The 19,927-nt window shown below is 31.4% G+C and overlaps 1 protein-coding gene across 4 annotated transcripts in view; it reads left to right on the top strand.

Moving 5' to 3' along the window:
• Positions 1-5,591: 5,591 nt before the first annotated feature.
• Positions 5,592-19,927, top strand: part of LOC108750029 (forkhead box protein I2-like) — a 34,398-nt gene continuing 20,062 nt past the window's right edge. For all 4 annotated transcript variants that reach the window (XM_018489209.1, XM_018489208.1, XM_018489207.1 and 1 more), the window contains exons 1-2: positions 5,592-5,663; positions 11,606-11,738. In XM_018489209.1, coding sequence (XP_018344711.1) covers positions 5,610-5,663; positions 11,606-11,738 — 187 coding nt within the window. In that variant the 5' untranslated portion in view covers positions 5,592-5,609. The remainder of the gene's footprint in view (positions 5,664-11,605; positions 11,739-19,927) is intronic.

Raw genomic sequence — 19,927 nt, 5'->3', positions numbered from 1 at the left:
GGATTTTGTTAATTTAGTAAGCCACCAGTACATTTAACCGGTGATCGGTAAATATGTGACAACAAATTTTGTTATTGTGTTTGCTGCTAGTCTGCTATACCAACCAATTATTAGTAACAGAAGTAAACTATATAGAATCTAAGCTATCTTTATATAGACTTTAGGTTCATTTACATAGAATTCGTAGATGATCGTGGAGTTTTAAGTCGTATGAAACCTGCCAAGCACAGTCAAATGTAGGGAGAATAACTTGATTAGAAATGGTCAATTTCTTACAATTTGGGATCCTGCAATCGTCTACGATTTATATATATAAGCCTCTTATTTGCTAGCGATACTATTGATTATTTATTACATTGACAAATTAATTTGCAATCGTAACAAATCGATCACTTTTTTAACAAATATCACATTTGCTTTCCCTTGATTTGTTCCTATAACAAAATTATTTCTCTCAGTGCAAGATTAAAGTTAATTTACATTGCTAGAAACAGGCATTAATCGAGCATGAATCGAATTATTTCGTAGATTTAGCAATTCAGAGTAAGAATAATTGATGGCGAAGAAAAAGAGAACGTATGAGGTACGTGATGAATGAAATTCCTCATTATCACTCGCGCGGAAGAAGAAGTAAGTCATCGTTGCCGCGTGCCGCCGGTTTCGCGCGTACATTTTTTTCAGCTATCTCAAAGACTCGTGGAGGCTCACGAGATCATCGGAGAGTTTGTAAACTTCAGTTCCACACACGATCGGGCCGCGACCGATTTGTAGCGGTCCGGATGGGCGGCTGTTTACTAAACAGCGAGATAAATATTTCTTCTTCTTTTACTGCAACGCGCGCGCAGGAAGATAAGCGAAGTTTTCTCCGTCTAAACGTAGAAAAGAATTGACGATTGATCGACTGATCGGCGCCGTTTGCCCTCTGCAACTTACGTGAATCCGACGTCAGTACATCGTCATTTTATATCGAAACACGTTTCTGCATACACGTCCTTCTTTTCGAGACACGAAGAAATTAAGTCTCTACAATTCAAAACTGTAATTTGATTGAACGCACTCAGTGTGACTGGTACATTATTAAATAACTAATCGTATACAAATTGATATAAGAATGTGTTTAATATAAATATAAAAGCAGATTAAACCATAAAATTTTTAATACATTTTATTTCTGCTGTTAAATAAAATTTGTATTTTATAATTAGAAATATTTGCATTTTACTTTTACAAAGATTAAATCAATGTACAACAGCTTCAATGTGTACTAGTGCAAACTAGTGCATCCAACCGAATTTACTATAAGGCTGATTATTTCATGTGTCGTTCGACAAATTTTTTTAAGTGTTCATTCGCTACTGGATAGAAAGATCCTCTTTATCCTACAGCCGATCAATGTGCTTGAAAAACTTTGGCGTACGATACATGAAATATCAACCTAAACATGAAAGTTTGAACTTGCAAGAATTTAAAGCAAGCTAGGTATCCTTTAAATGTATTTTGCTAGCAAAGATATCCCTGGTTTACCGAAGCGAGAAAAGAGGTTTCACTACTTTTTTATGGTTGCGAAGCAAATGTATATTTAATTTCCTTTTACTTTCCAAACTTGATTTATTCTTCTACATTCGGTAATAAAGTTGTATATGATGCACGACGGTAATGAAAAGCACAATGAAAAACGATTTCTATTTATCAATTTATTTATACGTTTGTTAATTTGTAACTGGAACTTATGGTGATCCTAAAACTTTTCTTAATTTTTTAATAGTAATGATTTGGAAAAATTTTTGTTTCGCAATCTCATTTTCCACAGGGTACTTGAAAATTTCTTAAAAGAAATAAAACTGATACCAAAAATTTTAGCGAATCCCAAGGATCTACATTGTTGCTTTATCATAAAAAAATATGTGTTTTTATTTAGGAAATTTATCATAAAAATTTATTTTATTTGTAGCTACCTGTATAATTATACATATTAATATAATTATGCATAACTTTTTTAAACTAATAAAAAATAAAGATTATTTTAACAATTGAAGAGAATATGATATTTATATATAATTTTTGCATTAACTTGTATTATAAGAAAAGTCGAAATTTCCTTATTTATGAATATGCGAAATATATATATTTGTATATAATGAAATAATTACTGCAATAAAATATACTTGAGTAAACGTAGAAAAATTTAAAAAAATTTTTCAATATTCTGAAATTTGGAGTAAATCTTAAAAAAAAGTTTGTAGTAATTAGATTTGTCAAGCATTAATTTTCTTGATATAATAAATATAAATATTTTGAGCCTTTATGATATAAAAATGTTTAAAATAATGTTTAATTGTTAGTTAAATTCATGTTTTTATAGGCAGGTCGTGTTTCTTTTCTCTAAATTTCTTGGAGTGAAATCTCATTCCAAAAGACTGAAATACTGTCATTATTGAAAAAGAGTGAAAATATTTGCACTCTTTCTTGAATAAGAATAGATACAGATTTTCATTCTTTTGGAGTAAGATTTATTCCACAGAAAATAAATTTCACTCTTCGTTTGAAGTGAATCTCATTCAAAAAAGTGTGAAAATCTGTACTCTTATTTTTTCAATATGGCGGTATTTTCACTTCTTTGGAGTGAGATTACATTCCAAGAAATTTAGAGAGTTTAGAATCGGTATTACAAAGAAATAAGAAATTACTTGAAAATCTTAAGATTTCTTTACGTGATTGATCTTAAGATTTCTATGTGTGATTGTGGAATTTAATCTTTTTTAAAAACGAACTTATATACATGTGAGATTCGCGAAATGTTTTTCAAACAAATTGGAAACATTCAAGATTGTAAATATACATTAGTAAGGTTTAAAAAAACGTAAACGTAAAGACCGTCGATTAGTAGAACTGTTTACACTTTTCTTATCACCCGCGACCTCTCGTAACAGACTTTGTAACCTTTCGTTACAAACAGAATTACGGCGGATTACGAATTAGTGAAGATATAAAAATATAATGTGTCGCCTAACAAACACATAATCTAATCGACGGAAAGAAGAGAACAAGGGGCAAGCCATTTCCCGTCAACAGATATATGTATAAATTATCTTTGGCCCGGTTAACCGTGCGAATGTTCGATAAGAGTGCTCCATTAACTCAATTCATGATTCTTCGAAAAAAATTCCTGAGAGTTTTTAAAGAAGCGTTTAGAATTGGCTAAATCAAAAGGGGAACGACCCCGAAAAATCGTAAACATCGCGATCGGGGCAGGATTTACGACACAGACGAAGTAGAGGTTTCTTCTGCCAACGCCGGCGGAAGTCCCGATGAGTCCCCGGGGACCCCGAGGTGTCTCTTTCCTCCCAATCACTAAGGGCGCTAAGTGCTCAGCTGTTGCGCGCTCGTCATCCCTCCGAACCATCAGCCGACGGCGTGTAGAGACATCGCGTCTCTCGTCTCGTACTGGCGTTCTCGTGAAAATAATGTATCGCCGCCGACGGTGTGTCTCGTTTATAACACGCTGGAACGTGAATTTCGATGCCGCGATCGTTTTAAACTCCTTTTTCTCTATTTTGTCTTCTGATATCGAGAAACGCCGGTCTCCCTCGTCAGCATTGTACTAATGACAAATTTCAATTTAACGCCTACTTGTACATACCGGGAATATAACGAATTGCATGAGAGGACTCGTTAAATGTGGATATACAATTTTTTTAAAAGTTTCTGATCGAGCTAAGCCACGTTTACCGTCGTACATTGTTTTTTTGTATTTCATTTGTACATCATGTTTATACAATATTTTTTTTGTCCTTTATTTCCTTCCTTTTCATAAAATAAAACACTCTGATTGGTTGATTCTCTTACGCATTATGCATTATTAAAAGTCTTCTATGCTCCAGCCTTTAAGGGCCTTGCATAATGTATAAGAAAATGAAATAATCAAAGTTCTTCATTTCTTTCCTTTTCTTGAAATAAAAAACTCTGATTAGTTGATTTTCTCATGCATTATGCGTTAGGCAAACATCTGTGCTTCTGCCCTAAGAGGCTTTCTACAATAAGCCGTTAGTAGTAACTCAGAAGTTAGAAGATAGGAACTGACCAATCACAGTCGAATGTGAGAAGAATAATCAACTATAATTCGTCAATTTAGCTTTTGATTTCTGATTTATTACTAACAGCCTATTGTAAAAAGCTTCTTTATATAAGAATTTGAAAAAGATGAAGAGTAAATTTTTTGAATCAAGATTAAAGTTAATCTATAATAATAGGAAATGAATTGAATTAATCCGACAATCTGTTAGCCTCTGACTGAATCGATTCCAGTCCAGGAAAGTAAGTACTATAAAAAAGAAAGAAGAAAATGCATCAGGAATAACGGATGCTTTGATGATTAAGTTCGTACATTTGTTTTTGTTTTTTCTTTCTCTTGATTGCATTCCGAAGGCCACGACGAAGTTAATCTCTTATCAATTGTAAGACCGTGTATGTTGAATTATTATTTTGACACTGCGAATGTATGGGTTTTCGCTGAGTCAGCTGACCTAATTCGGGACAGCATTACATTAATGATTGCGTCAGCTTTTCTTTCGGCATTGTACATGAATTGCGAATCGGGCAGTACAGAAAGCTGACAAGCGGTAAAAATTATGTACAGTCTAACTTTAGCGTGATACATATCACAGAGATTTTGATAAAGAAGTTTTTATGTGTAATTTTTGGCAATTGAAAATACCAACATAAACAAGATTACTTATTATCTTTAGTGATTACATACATTCAAGAGTTACATTCAAAAATAACTTTAATATATTGTTTTTTGGTTTAATATAAAAATATAATTATTAAATAATATTTATATTTAGCGAACAAACGATATACTAATAATTAATCATAACATATATGTATATAATCATATGTAATAAATGTAATACAATATTTATAAAAAAAAAAATCATAAAAGTATTTGGTTCCATTTGCCGAAGTTGTGTAAATTGAAATTCGATTTTCGAATTATAATTGCGAATTGTAATTTTTTAAATTTAGTATTTTATACATATGATTAAATGATTTGTTTCTTGCTAAGCAATCAACTTGATAGTTTTCCAATTAATTCTTTCTCTTTCGCGTACAAGCGCATTAAAGAAAAATTATTTACACAGAAGAATGAAAAGAATGTGTATGCTTATTCTGTTACAGATTTTCCCAATCGTGTTTTCCGGTTCAAGAAAATCTTTCGAAACCTTCGCGTTCGGTTATCACGAAGTATTTTTCTTGAAGATGTAAAGTGCGAAATCGCAATACCAATCTTGCGATGTACTTTTCCATCACACTATATCCAGGACAATTTTAGCTTCCTTTAACGATTTGCGGTATTGTATGAATTGTGTCGCCGATGTGAAACGAGTGTTTTGCTTATCACGAACGATTCCGGGAGCATGAAACGATCGCATGACTTCGAAGTGTCAGTGAAACAAGAGTCTGGACATTAAAATCTTGACGAAGTCGGAGGCATTGTTCTACCCTTATCTGTCGAAGCCGTCGGCGGTGCAATTGTGGATAGCTCGATTGGTGATTGGGTACAGCTGCAGCAGCATCGGGTAAATGCAGCGGCAACGGCCGACGCCTTTATGAATTACGTGGACAGGTCCAGGATGGTCTCACACATCATCCCTGTTTCTGGGGTAAGTGGAAAAAAGTTCGCGAAAACATCTTTTATGCTCGTTTCTATCAATATAGATTAATTCTCTAATCTCGGTTCAATTTACTCTTAATCTCTTTTTAATTCTTGTTTCTACCAATGTAGATTATGAATTAGAAAAAGATGAAGAATAGAACTAAGATTGAACTTAATCTACATTGGAAATTAATCTGTATGAAAGTTAATTTTTATCTTTTTTTTATTCTTAGAATTAGATTGGAGAGTTAGTCCAATTGAGATTAAAATTAAACATTTAGAAACGCGTACTAGAATTAGATGAGTTGAATCGAGATTAAGGTCAATTTACATTAATGGAAACGGACATTGAATGCAAATTTGATGAATTGAGATTTGATCTAATATTTTAACCTAATTTAAAAATACACCCAGAGAAAGGTTTCTTCTATTCAAAGAAATGTTTTTTTGCTATATGGTTAAAGAAAACAATTTTTTTTGTTTAAACGTCATTTCTATAATCTGACCATAATTTCTTTATATTATCATTAATATAATAAATAATTTTTTATTTTTGATTTCAAAAAATAATGAAATCAAAGAAATAATGTTGAAATCAAAGAAATTTTTTTTTCTCTCTAACTGTATAGCAAAGCAACACTTCTTTAAATCGAAGAAACCTTTCTTTGGCTATAATTATTAATTAGAACTATTTAATGTTTAATTTTTATAAGTATCGATTTAAACGTAACGTCTAAATAGTCGATATAATATAATATATATGGACACCATATTTGTGTACCAAAAAGGTCGGAGCACGCAATCGATAAAAAATTTTTCACAAAACAATAAGAAATTTAAATCAATTATTTAGATACTCGGGAATGCTAGAATGAGATACTTGAAATGCCTCTAGTTTCACTTGTAGTGATAATAAGTAATATAGAGTGTGAACCATCGTTATCCTATCTATTTATACACCCTATCTATACATTTTGGGGATCGCTCTTTCTGTCACTCGGTTTTTTAATGAAGATTTTCTCCATTTCGTGGAACAACGCGAGAGACGATCGACTTAACGTCGTCACGCACGCTCTCGTTATCTTCGAACAAGAGAACGAAAAAGAAAACGAATCGGGCGGGTCGTAACCTCAAAAATTTCGCAACGACTCGCGATTCACATCTTCTACGACATTTACTCCACAATGATTTCAATATTTTGGAGCAGCTTTATCGAGAGAATTTATTCTATCAATACATTTTATTTAAAAATTCTCTTTGCTTATCTTAGACTTCTTTTTTACATCTTGAAAAAAAGTTGCGAACTTTGAAAGTAAAAAATAACAAAAAGAGAAAGTGCAGTTAATTAGAATTTAATGATTTCCAATTTACTGAATGAAATTTCGGTAAAGATTTTCCTTGTCGGAAATTTCAATATCGCTATTTGCATGAATCTATGAAGTTATAGCATGCCATATCTTCAATTTTGATCTTTTTTTATAAAACATCCTTTGATGGAACCTTTTTTATTTTCATGAGGAATTGCAGAACAATGAAAAGTGTTACTATAAGAACTGTCATTATTTTGTTTATATTTAGAATATCGTGCTAACTTCATAGATCATAGGTATTCACGTGCGGTTTATCCACGTTGCGTGATCGCTGAATGGATTAAAACTGGGTTATCGAACGTGTCGTTCCATCGATCAGTCTAGTATAGCGATCAACTTTAGCGAACACGAGCTAAAAATCGATAACAACTCTGATTACCATCCGCTCGTTAGCTCGTTGTTCATTCGAGTTCTCAAGGATTTCAACGAGATGATTAAATGGGAAGATGAATATTAAAATCTTCTATATTCTATATTCTAGAAATTAGACATTTTGATCGCTCTACAATTATTAGAAATCTACACGAAAAGAACGATTTTGCCGTAAGATGTAAACTTTTGCTGAATACAGATCTGAAAATAATTTCGTTGTATTATCAAAGTAATTTTGTTGGAAACTCAAAAATTACGAGCATGTCACAAAAAATTTTATTTTCTGCAACCAGTGAGTTTCCAACCAAATTTTTAAAAAATCTATCCAACAAAATTTTTAGATCTTTTAGCAAAATAATTCTTTCCGTGATATAAAATAAGCGCCCAACGTGTACATTACCTTTTATGTAGACTAACTTAAAAAGAAGTAGACGAGTTATGTATTAGTTTCTACAGTTAAAAGTCTTATTATTTATCTAAAGAATTATAAACATTTTCTTGCTACTATCTCAAAAGGTTTTTAGTAAATAAATTTTATATTTAAAGAAAAAAATTAATCTTTCGCACGATTTTTTGTGTACACAGACATTGAAAAGTGATTGCAAAGTTATTCTCTTTGACCCCATTTTAACATATGTTAAAACGGGACGTAGATAATTTTTGAACGATTCATAATGACTTGCTTTCAAAATATTTCCTGAGAGTAGTTCATGAATATCACGCGAAAGTATCGTGCGAAAATTAACACGAGAGTAAGATACTTTTTATCGAAACTGCGATAATAAAATATTACAATCTGCTTTGTCGTTGATCCATGTCGATCTTTTATAACATGAATTTACCACGAGGTTTTTGAGTGTCCATGAAAACAGTAATGTGCGCAAACATAACAGGATTACGATTTTGCGAATTCAGACCGGAAACGATAAGATCTTAGGAATTATTTTTAGTACGATAAAAAACTGACGCGATGAATTATAATTATAAGTTTCGTGCATTATAATTATAATTTTTTTCTTAAATTTTTAATGATTGCCCTATATGTTTATTAAGTTTCTAGTTATAGATATACATAAAATTCAATCTCTTTGTATTTAATTCTTAAGCATTATAACTTGTATATATCTTACTATATTATTTGAGAAATAATCTTGAGAAATAATAGAAATGTATGCAGTTTTTCTAGACGTCCATCCATTTACTGTCTATTACTATATTTTCATTAGTTATAACAACACTGCGTACGAAATAGGTAAGAATTTTAATAAGAAATTTGATCCAGTAGCTCTAAAGCAATTCCTGGGAAAAGTGTGTGCAAGTTGTCCAGTTATTTCTACTATCAATAAAATATTATTTAAATTATATTATATATCTAATTATATAATATTAATAAATTATTTTTAATTAATTCTTAGTACACACCTTAGTTTTTGGCACTGTTACTACACACTATGATTCTTTCGTGTCCTGGATTAATTTTCATCACTTTTACAAGTATATCAAAATTATTAAGCAATTTTTACATCTTATATTTTAACATTTTTAGAAAGTATTTGTAAAGTTGTATATTTATAATGAATTATTATATTATATACAATTGTTGTATATAAATCAAAGAAAAGAAATGTGCAAAAATCCAAAGGTATGTATTAAGAGTTATTATTAGTTAAGATACTGCATAATTCATTTATTGTCCTATTTTTGTTTAGTAAATGTTTATAATTGATACATCTTTTGTGAGCATTAACTGCAGGTAAAGTGTTAACTTGGGTTCTTAAGTAGTTTTACTTTTTACAAGTAACCCTACCTTTGTGTACTCGCCGATTTTATTGAAACTTAATAAATTTCTAGAGTAGTAAAAATATGGAACATGTATTTTTTTATATTGGCAAAAATAATTAATTCATTCAACTTAGATATTATAAACAACTTAGAGTTATATTTTTGAGTTTTAGAGATATGACAAAAAGTTTTCATATTTGCTGAAAGAAAATTCAATATTGGAATTACAGAAATCAAATTCTTTGTGTATAAAAGATTGTTTTAACTGGAATAAAGTTAAACATAAATGAGGTGTAAGAAATATTGTAGTTAAAAAAAAAAGAAAAATTTAAAAAAATTATTTCAAAACTGAAAAATTATTTCGGCGCGCAGTTTAAAGGACTACATAAGTATAAAACATACATAAATTCACACAGAATTATACAAGCACTTAAGATCCAGCTAAACCGTAAAGGCATTTATTTCCTATTGTATTTTCACATGTACATTTCTATAGATTTAATATTTAAAAAAATTTATTTAAAAAAAAAGAAAAAAATTTTAAAAATAATAAAAGACAAAAATCCAAAAAAAAAAAACAAATAAACTGGGGATAGATTCTTCATTCACCTCCTCGTTAGTTATTCTCTGATTCGGCAAAGAGCGAGATAAGAGACTGTTTGAATTCAGCTTGCCTTGTTAAATTCGCCATTTTGATTTCTATGATTCTAATATTGAATTTCCTTTCAGCAACATGAAAATATTTTGTCATATCTCTAAGACTCAAAAGTGACTCTAAGTTTAAAAAATTAATTACTGATTTATAAATGCAAGTTGTTTTCACTCTTAAAATTGCACCTTTAAAAAAGTACGTGTCTAATATTTTTGACTACTCTACAAATCTATTGAGTTTCAATAAAATCATCGAGTGACACAAAGGTAGGGTTATTTGTTAGTTACTAAATAGAGTTGAAAAAATGCATAAAATTTCTACCATAGAGAAATCTTTATTTTTTTTTACAACAACGTATTATTTTTCTTGATTTTGGTCTCCTTTAAGAATACGTTGTATTTTGTTTATGAACCTTGTATTTTTCCATCAATTTTCAAATTGATAAGCAAAATTGTTTCTTATCAATATTAACCATAAAGTCAAGAAAAAAGACATAAAATTTTTTTATCCATCTGAATTTTATGATTGTTTTCAAGAAAATCAGATTTAAAAACTGGAAATAAATTAATAAAAGCATCGGGTACGGCACAAGGTATTAGATATTATCTACAATTAATTATTTTTTCGCCGTTCGAAGATCACCGAGTTTTGCGACTCAGAATTCGCGAAGCAGCCTAGGAGCCTCGTAAAACCGGATTGCAAATTAACGATCTAGCGAGACCGTAAGTTTCGTCCCGGCATAATACGATGTCACAACAAGTCGGTGTTTGTAAGCTTCCGGTGACGGCACTTCAAACATCGCAAGCACCAAGCCAAAAGTCTTTTAGCCTACTCCGCCTGTTCGTTTTCATCTCTCTCTCTCTTTTCTTCTTCCGAAGGAACTTCTTTATTATCGCCGCAATTATACTCTGGATTGTCCCGCTGCGATTACCCTGATTCATTTACCTCCGTCCGTAGTGTTCCAAACTTTACTACACGAGTGATTATGTTTTAGGAAGTATTTTAGGATGACGTGAATTTACTTCGTCGATGCGGCATCCTTTATTGAAGATTTACAGCGTCCACGCTGTACGATCCTTTTCGAGAATCTCATTTCGTAGAATAACTGATCCATTCGATAAATCAAATCTTTCTTAGCCATGTATACTTAAGTTACTTTTGGTATTTTTAATCGGTGCGTAATAATAGCCTTCATTCCGTATTTATATATATATATATATTTATGGCTTTTAATTAGTTTATTTATCCTATTATAAAAATGATAGATTTTCAATCCTTAATTATAGAGAGAGAAACATAGCTTTTATATTTAAATTTGTATTTTTATAATTCTTCGATATTTGTGTAATCTGTATATTAACTTTACATCAATATAGCATCTATATATATCTAACAATTAATTATTTATTGTATTATATATTAAATTAAAATAATCTTAATTCCCTGAATAATTTCGAAATATAAAACCAACAGTTTTATGCATAATTAAATGTTATGCAAGGATTATTTCCAGGATATATTGATGTATTCGTTGATGAGAAGCCTTACTTGCAAAAATATTTGATTTATATATCTTTCGCATTTCTATCTATATATTAACTGTACATAATATGACATCTATACAATAATTATTCATTACACACACAATGTGAAATCAAAATAATCTCAATCCTCTGAATAATCTCGAAATGTATGTAATGCGAACAGTTTTGTTCGTTAAAAAGACATAGAAAGAACAAAAGGATTCATTCATTAATTTAATGATGGTTTCAGGAGCTGCAGCAGGGAAATGGCAATCTGGGCTCCGCAGGACTCAGCAGTATGCAGGACTCTCCTCATTCTCTGAAGATCAAACAGGAGCCATTTCAGCTGTCTCCGCCGTCGCCCCTGCCGCCTCTTCATCAAGGTACAGCTTCTTCATTATTTCCATTACGCGCCTTGATCCCCAAACTTTACTATATCTAAACATCGTAATGAGTCGAGGGGAAAAAAATCAGCTTTATTTATCTACAGGAAGTTTGTTTTCTATACCCGAACTAGCGTACACTTTCGGAACTTAAATGAAATAGATATATGTTTGATATTTGGCGAAAAAGAAAGTCCTAGTGTAGAAATAAAAAAGACCTGAAAATTCTTCCGTTATCGGCGATTATGCGCATTACAAACAAAATCGACCAGTAAAGATGTCAATCAACTCTTATCAATTTTCTACTTTTCGCATGTCTAAATTAATTTCGATTAACTTGAGAGATCGATTGAATAATAGGAATAAAGTAAGTAGCAATCTAATCCGGATGAATTCCCAAATCGACCCGGCAGCCTCGACGGAAAGAAGCCGAGCGGGTTGTTGCTAAAGGCCGCGTTCTAATAATACAAAACTGTAGTCGAGAGCATTCGTCGTCGCGAGGGAGGGTCTCTCCGCGAGAGATGACTTTCCCGAGACAGGAAAGAAGGAGAAGAGAGAGAGAATGATATACCGCGGGCAGCCTGCGGCGCGCGAGAGGAGAGCCCCGATCTTTCCGCGCGGCGTTTAGTCACACGTTCTCGCATCTCTGCACGATTACGGTCTCTCCTTCACCGTCGAAATTCTCGTCGACGTCGCGCGCCTAATTCCACGGAACATAGAAATATCCCGCAATTTATCTCACGGTGACGAAACGCTTATGATTTAATGTTCAGCAGCGACATTGATGATTTACCGGTATTCCGTGCTGCGTTAACAATATCATGTGTCTTCGCCGTCTTAATAAGTAATAATACGATTAAGGAAATAAAAATTAATATGAGTAGATTTACAAATTATGTCGACTTTCCTAAAAGAATTGAAATACTTACGCTCTAACGAATTAAATAACAAATGAAGTCATATTGCCAATATGGGAACTAATACTGGTTTTAAGCGTGTGTGTATTGACTAAAAGAATAATTAAAATAAAAAATATATGTTTTCTTTCTTTTGGATCCTCTTCAGTACCGACTTAATTATTGCATACTTCAAAATTAATACTATAGACTTATATACATTTAATATTAATTCTTTTGCAGCAAAATGAAGTGGATTGCATAGTATTGCATAATTGTTGAAATATGCATGTTGAAATAAGGAGTTCAAAAATAAAATAATAGGCTATCAAAGTATAAATTTATAGTTGTAGAAATTTGAGTAATTACAATTTAATATGATCAAATATATATATAGTCAAGTATCAGATTAATTTAAAGCGAACTGGATTAAAATGCCGTGATGTTGTGCTAAACTTCATGTTACTGTGCTTTAAGCAGGATTAGGTAAGTTAATGTTTTTTTTTAACTAAATTAAGTTGAAGTTAATAGTTTATAAAATTAATAAAATTAAGTTAAAAGTTGAAGGAATAAAAAATTAACCTAATCAAAATAGAGTTAAGATTAAATTAACTTACGTTTAAAAGAAAGTTAATTTTGAAAAAAATTGTTTTTGAGATAAGAATGTCTTAATTTTTCTTAAAATGAGATTACTTTAAATAACACTTACTATACAGATTATTAGGTAAATTTAATTTTTTTATTCACATATAAGTTACTTATATACAGAGTGTTCTGTAAATTTTTGCCAAGCGCTTTTGTATAGATAGCGGACTAAATTAAGTCGAAGTCCTCTACCATTTTGCAATAATTAATGAGATATCAATTACTAAAAATTGCCGAATATTGGTCTTCAATAATTTTTTACTTTTAAATCTGGCGAGAGAGAAGAGTATATATTTTACTTTTCTTTAACCTTTATCTAATTTTCTTTAATTTTCGAAACGACTGTTTACGACTACACCGACTAGATATTTGTTTAAAAACATATACGTAAAAATTTAGGAAATGAGTGAATGTGTAGCATTGTTTTACAACAATTCTTCATTTAATGCCCAATTTCTTCATCTCTAGATAGCTTTATCTAAGAGACATCTCCATTGTCAATGGAGATATCTCCTGGATAAGGTTATCCGCAATTTATCTGGAAGTGAAGAAATTTAGCAAGACTCACTTCATATTTATGTTGCTGAAATATAATGTTTATGACATCTAAAATTAGTGTGATTCAAATATAAGCGGGAATTGATAAAACCTAGCGAGAATAAAAACTGGCTACTGTATAGTGTAACTCTTATTATGGAGTCTCTAATCATAAAATCATTGAACTTTTTTTAAATTAATTCTCTAATGTTTAAAATTTTATAGAAAAAAATATTAGCATTAAAAGAGATAGAAAAATTTTCAATTTAAAAAAGTTAATAAATTAAAGAGTTTAGAAGTAATTAAATTAAGTTAAAAATTAATGTATTTAACATTAACTAAGTTAAAAGTTATTAACTTTTTAATTTTTTTTTAACTTTTAACGTTTTAACTAGTTAATACTCAACCCTGGCTAAAAGTTTGTACTAGAATTGATATTAAATGTTTACATCTATAGTTAATTTTGACATATATAATGATTATTAAGTTAATACTAAAAGAAGACTCAAAAGGAAGGACGAACGTTTTCTTTTTATTTCAATTATATTCTTAGTTAATAAATTTTGTATACACACAAATATTCATGTTAGTGGCATTATCATTACGTATATTCTCCGAAAAAGGTTTACATATTTCCAAATCCTTTCGTACTTTCGAGAAATTATCCAAACAAATCGAGGTCGCGAGGACAATGCGATCTCGATTAGTAAGATTTTTCGGAATCGAAAGATTCGTTATCGCTGATAGATACGGCATTCTTCTCATTCTTCATTCTCGACGGGATATCGAGACGGATTTCTCGTCGACAGTTTCTCTGTCGCTCGACGGTGGTCGACAATATCGCCGGTATACGATTGCCCGGGGCTCATCTTTCTACGCGCGATCGTCGAGTCGGTCGGTCGGCAAGGAACATTTACGGAGAGGATAATAGACAGAGAAAGAGAAAGAGGGAGAGGGAGAGCAAGATAAGCGCAGCTCCGTCATTGAGGCTCGTATTACGGACTTTATTATTCGCTAATCGCTGAATGTCCGGATAGATAGATAGACCAAGATACGGCCTGGCCGACACGGCTCCTGCTCGCTCAATTAATCCCGTCGGTCTCTTACTCACAGGGGTGAAACCTAAGACTATCGATGTCCTCTGTGTTACGCAGATATACGCCGGGAAGATAATCGCTAATAGTTTCGAGCCTTTGCTGAGATAAAGCTTATCAAAGGCGCGCAACAAATATTTATTCGAAGGGCGATATGCAAAGAGTAAAGGACTTTTGTATGTAATTTTCTCATATTATAAACTAATAATTGAGGGGATGGGCGGAATAAAGACACAATTCTACTTAGGCCCTTTTTCCGGCAATTAGCTTTTTCATGTAATATTGATCGTGATAGAAAAGTATTGTAACATGTAACTTTTTAAAGATATTACATAAATTCATTTGATGTTGTATCCATTTGTGTATAATAAAAAAGTAGCAAGTTATTTTAATTTTTATTAAGATTCTGTAATTAGGCCTTTATTCCGCCCATCCCCTCAATTGATGGACAGTGTTGATGTTAGTTACGTTTGTTACTGTGGTAATATTAAATATAATACTTGGCGGTATTATATTTAACGTTTATATCAAATTTAGTACACTAGATATTAAAGCTAATATAAATTTCAATAGCTTCCAACCATCAAAGTTGGTATTATATATATATTTTATTAAATAATAAAACATGGATTATTCAATAATAATAATAATATGTATTAAAAGAAAGATAGTATTGAAGTTTGAAGAGTAAACTAATGATAAAATACAGAAATTTATAAAGCGATATGATCAAAAAGTATGAATTCGCTAATATTGTTCGTTGATTGTAGATTCAATTTTCTAATACTTGTATTGAGTTTACTTTAAATAAACAATTTCTATTGTAATAGTATGTAGTAAATGAACTACGGCATAGTATAAAATATACTTTTAGTTGTGTTTATAGAGCTATAAATATAATTATTATTACTAATAGAGTAATGATTATAAAAATGGAACTTCTAATAATTATTTTTCCAATTATATAGTACAAATACTAAATATTATACTTGTAAAGAAACCAGCTCTTGAATACATAAAGACAGAAACAACAGTAAATAAACAAGCATTAATTTGTTTATATAATTTTAACTTATGATGTTCATGTTACTTATATGACGAATACTTTTCTTAAGTATTAAATATTTGTATTGGGAAGGATCCAAATTGGCGATTGAAAACGTCTACAATTTAGTCATTGGCTCTTATAGGCACCTTTATTCTTTGATTTGTTCTTCAGAGTCTTTGCTATTCATTCTAAACACTTTTCTTTCAGTGCAAAATTTTCATTTCTAACGAATGAAAAGAAAAAAAAACCTGCTGCAATGAAATTATTAAACACGCACGCTAGTAGTATGAAGAATTATCTTTATCCATATTTACATATTATTGTTTACGTTTCTGTTAGCCTAATTTCGCTCGATTATATCACTTAACGTTATGCAAAAATATGACATTTGAAAGATTGCAAGTCGCCTTGAAATTCGCCTAACGAGGGCAGCGATTACGAGGCAGTTAGAAGAAGAGAATTACAGTAGAAGGATGCCTCGCCAGGCGGTCCAGAACGGATGCTGAAACAGGAGGGAGGATGCGCGGTAGCAACGAGGCATCGCGTGTTTAGATCCACATCGCGTGAACCGGGGTGTTTAGAGGGCTCGCGTGTAAGAGTTATGGTCGCTAATCCGGGAAGGCTGCGCGTGCTTCTCAAGGCGAGAAGAGCCCCGACGTATCGTTCAACGACGACAGCTCCTTCATATATCCCGTAGAAGTCGCGCCATTCGCATTTAGACCGGCACTCGGTTAAAAGAAGTATCGGCAATTATCTTGTTCTAACCCTTGTTTCGTGTATCTAATTTATCATGGGACAGATTAATTTTTTTCAAGTCATATCATTATTGCTTCTAAATATAAATATTTCTACACGGAATTAAAGGATTGCTTTGCTGAAGTATCTAAAAATTTAGCCAGATATAGATCTGAACATAATTTTTGGACTATCAAAGTAATTATGTAGGATGCTTGAGCTGATTGCTAGGAAGAGGACGGAGGTTTAAACCATCCCCTGTATATGTCCATAATTACTGATTTTCACATCAGTTCTAGGGGGTTGAAGAGAAAGACAGAATTTCAATTTTCCGGGTTGCTTCTACACTGATCAATGGATAGTTCATGAATTTCAGGAAGAATTAAAGACGAGCCGGGCTTGAGATGTAGAGAGATTGTCTATCGGACGTTTGTGCCAATTTTATAAAATAAAAATCGTATATGACGCGCGACCGGCGCCAAGAGGTCACGGCTCATGTTCTATGTACATCGTTATAGAGTTCGCGCGCGTTTCTTCTATTTGCCTGCTTAATAACGATTATATTATACGGCGCAAGTTTATCGAGGCAATAAAGACCGCACGATAAAGTCGTACGAAATAGCTGACACGTCTAATTATAGGATAACCGATTATCGCTTAAATGCTGATCTAATTACTATTGCGTCGCCGACTATGTGCTGCAGCCTGGTTGTATTATGGTCTATTGTACAATTGGAGAAATTTAGATGTCCAAATCATTCTTTTCTTCGCAATATTTTTGCGCATAAGATACTCGTATATGTACTTGTCATAGGATATGCTTGATTTTAAATTTCAAAAAGTTTTGTTGTGAACGATAGAATATATTTATATTTCCTCGCATTATATTATAATTGTTAAATTATTTTTTTTATTTATTTCATACTTTAATCTGACACGTTTAACTGATTGAAACTTTATTAATGTATTTAACAAAACTATTAATATCATGTAACATATGATATTAATATTTAATATAAGCTCGTAGAAGGAGAAGTTCTCCAAGTCCTCTTAAGTTTTCGCATATATCACGAAGCTATTAGTAGGCTAAGGCCCAGTTTCAGAACTCACGGTTAACTCTTAACAGAGGTTCAACTTTCTCATCTTTTTTTAATTCTAGAATTGGAAAGAGATAATGAATAAGTTGAACCTCGGTTAAGAATTAACCATGAATTGTGAAATTGGGCCTAAATGCTTTTTCAAATTTCATAGCTGTAACATTATTTTTAATTATTTTGCAATCTTTTGATATAATCTGATCATAATCTGGATTAATGTAAAAGCTCTCTTTTTCCTTAGATACATAAAAGTGCGATAAATTTTTTTGAGTAAAGTCAGGAGCGATGATCCTATTTATTTACTTTGAAACAGGATCGAATACAATTATCGAGCGTTTGCATCAAACTATAGCGTAGTAAACAATGGCGATCATTAATTTTGCGATAAGGGTTACACATTTCATTGCGGCGTTATAAAAATTAATAAACACCGCTAAAGTTTCGTGAAGTTACATAATTTCGGCAAAAAATATATATAATGGCTATTATATACTAAGAATAATTAAATATTCTCGTTAGAAGTTAAAAAAATAAGTTTAAGATTACGAATTTAGAAAAAGATGATTACGTTAATTAGACTGTCGTATAAATAGACACAAGTGACGAAAAAGAATCAATACAAGGATTCGATATGGTGTTAATGTATAGAAATTTATTGGAAATATATATATATATCGTAACTAAAAATAAATAATTATTGGACACAAAGAGTAAAATTATTATTCGTCTTTCATGTTTAAAAAAATTCGCTGTATAGGTAAATTTAACGTTTAATGTTTTGATTAAAAGTTAATAAATATATTTGTTATCACTGCAAGAACCAAAATTATAAAGCGAAATGGACAGGCATTCCTAAATGAATATATTCATGTCTGTCCATTTCGCTTTAATTTTGGTTCTTGAAATGATTTCATTGCGAGGTAATTTGGTGCGGTCGCATGTAATAAAGTACCTACACGAACTCCAAGCGAATCCAGCAATGCGCATCGACGATAATCGTTTTGGGGACCTTATATTAATAATAATATTGTCAGTACTAATAAATAATGGCATTTATATTATTGATCGTGTGATTAATATTGATAGATTGTTGTAGATTATTGATCATTGACGACAGTGACTGAGTTTCTTAATTCTATTAGGTTGTTCGGAAAGTAATGTCGTTTTTTCTTATGAAAATGAAAGACGATTTTCAATCAGACGCGTTTCAAATGATCATGAACGGTCGAATTCGATAAATTTAATCTCTCAGCGATCTCACGAGTTGTTATTCGCCGGTTTGGATCAATTAATCCCTTTATTGTGTCTTCATCAGCTTCAACTGGCCTTCCAGAACGTGGTGCATCTTCAACATCAAAATTGCCGGATCGAAATTTTGCAAACCAGTTTTGGCACTGGCGTTCTGTCAATAAATCTCCTCCATACACATCGGATAATTTTTTTCTTGCTTGAACAGCATTTTTACCTTTTCGATAGTAAAAAAGTAAAATATGCCGAAAATGCTGCTTTTCACTTTCATATTTGATAGGGCACCAATCAAAAACTACTGCGTAGAATCAATCGAACTTTTTTCACAAGCAAGCCTTGCTATATCAGCTGTCAAAATATATAATAATTATGCGGCTTAAGTGTGAAGTTGGCTGTGAAAAAATACAATAAGTCCTCTGTTGAGAAAAAACGAAATTACTTTCCGAACAACCTAATAGTATCAGTATTCTCTGTCACATCCCCTACTGCAAGTAATACTGATGCTCAAGAATCAAGAAATTCGGATCACCATCAATAATATTGTTAATACTTGATATTGACAGAATTATTAATTGTGTAAAGTATATAAAACTCATTCTACAATTGCGAAAGCATAGTTGTAAGTTGTTATAGTCATAAAAATTCATTAATTATAGTCGAATACTCTCTTCATTTTCTCTTTATATTCTGTTCATATAGGTTCTTAGTTAGTCAATTCTTACAACTGCAACCCAAGGAATACCCAAAAGAGAAAAAAAATCAAAATGACTTTATTTTGATTCTTAATATCAATTAAATTTTGTAACTAACAATCATTATTTTGACTTTCATTACATCAAATTAAAGTCATTTTGATTTTCTTTCGACTTGGTGTGTTCCTTGGAAACTT

Source organism: Trachymyrmex septentrionalis, unplaced genomic scaffold (genome assembly GCF_001594115.1).
Source record: "Trachymyrmex septentrionalis isolate Tsep2-gDNA-1 unplaced genomic scaffold, Tsep1.0 scaffold32, whole genome shotgun sequence".
Classification (NCBI taxonomy): domain Eukaryota; kingdom Metazoa; phylum Arthropoda; class Insecta; order Hymenoptera; family Formicidae; genus Trachymyrmex; species Trachymyrmex septentrionalis.
The sequence above is the reverse complement of the archived record's forward strand: the minus strand, read 5'-3'. Positions and strand labels throughout refer to the sequence as shown.